This window comes from Leishmania donovani, chromosome 34 (assembly GCF_000227135.1).
Source record: "Leishmania donovani BPK282A1 complete genome, chromosome 34".
Classification (NCBI taxonomy): Eukaryota; Euglenozoa; class Kinetoplastea; order Trypanosomatida; family Trypanosomatidae; genus Leishmania; species Leishmania donovani.
In genome coordinates this window covers 1,159,971-1,161,169 of record NC_018261.1, presented here as the reverse complement: position 1 = coordinate 1,161,169, position 1,199 = coordinate 1,159,971, and the positions used below count along the sequence as shown (strand labels likewise).

The 1,199-nt window shown below is 60.6% G+C and overlaps 1 protein-coding gene across 1 annotated transcript; it reads right to left on the bottom strand.

Annotated features, from left to right (window-relative positions):
* Nucleotides 1-734: 734 nt before the first annotated feature.
* On the bottom strand, nucleotides 735-1,052 carry LDBPK_342660 (amastin-like surface protein, putative; the record flags this gene model as incomplete). The annotated part of the gene is made up of 1 exon (XM_003864377.1): nucleotides 735-1,052. One exon carries the CDS (start codon nucleotides 1,050-1,052, stop codon nucleotides 735-737), a length of 318 nt encoding a protein of 105 aa, XP_003864425.1.
* Between the last annotated feature and the right edge of the window lie 147 nt (nucleotides 1,053-1,199).

Sequence of the window (1,199 nt, the reverse complement as noted above, 5' to 3'; positions counted from 1 at the left end):
TCGGCATGTGCATGCCAGGGCGTGCCTGCACGTCTGCACCCCCTCGGCAGCGCGTGCGGCGCACCTCACGCGCACGCACGAGAGGGCAGCGAGCAGCAGACGGAGAGCTGCCGGCGAAGGGCAGGGGCGAGTATCCGCAGCCCTCGCTCCCTCCCTCTGGCACGCTGACATCAGCTCCGCCGGCTCCTCCACGAGCGCGTCGTCGCGAAGCTGCCGCGCGGCTAGCAACACCGCCCCTCCGCCTCCTGCGGCTCCCTTCCGCCTACTCCTGCTCTACGCTTTCGTTCGATTTCTCACTCTCATCTGAGCGCATAGTCGGCAACGGGAACAGCAAGAAGACGATGTCGACGAGATCCAGGACCCAGGCCACCAACAGGAGAAAGAAGCCGTAGCCAAACTTGTAGTTGTTCTTCAGAGGAGGGCAAAGTGGGCCGTCACCCTTGTTGAACTCCGTCACCATAAGGCCCCAGGTGATGCCCAACGTTAAGAGGCCAACGACGTTGAGCGCCAGGCATACCCAGCGGAGCAAAGAGCAGCAGAACAGCATAATGAAGCCAAGCAGCGCCGCCAAGGCGTACAGGATGATGGAGATGACTACCAACGCCTCAGCCATGCGGAAATGTTGGCGGCGGGTCGTGCAACGCGCCCACTGCCCGTCCGTCGTCTGGGCGTACATGATGAAGTGGCATTGGAAGTCGTACTTTGTACCCCATAAAGTGATGCACAAGGATACGTTATACGGGTCCCTCGTGGTGCCACGAAACATCTCCAGCGGCGTACCGATCAGCACGGAAAGGAACGCGATGAGCTGGAGGATCGCGTAGACGAGAAAGGTGAACTTGCACCCCATCTTCGAAACCTCGCGCCGAAATGCTGAGAAAGGTGAAGCGGAGGTGCACAGCAGAGCGAACCACAGGGGAGTCGAGATGGCGCGACAGAGCTGGAGAGGAGGGCGGAGGGCGGAGGGCGGCGAATGGGAGAGAGCCAAGGAGAGCCTCTTGACAGCGTACACGCACGCACAAGTACACGCATATGCATATATATGCATGCATTGTTGTTGTCGCACGTGCACGTACGCGTTGTCGGTGTTCGTTCGTTTGTGCGCGTGCGTTGTGAGAGGGGGCAGACGGATGGGCGACGCGAGCAAAGAGTGAAAGGAGGCGAGGAGAGAGGGAGTGATTGGGCGGAGGCAGTGGTGA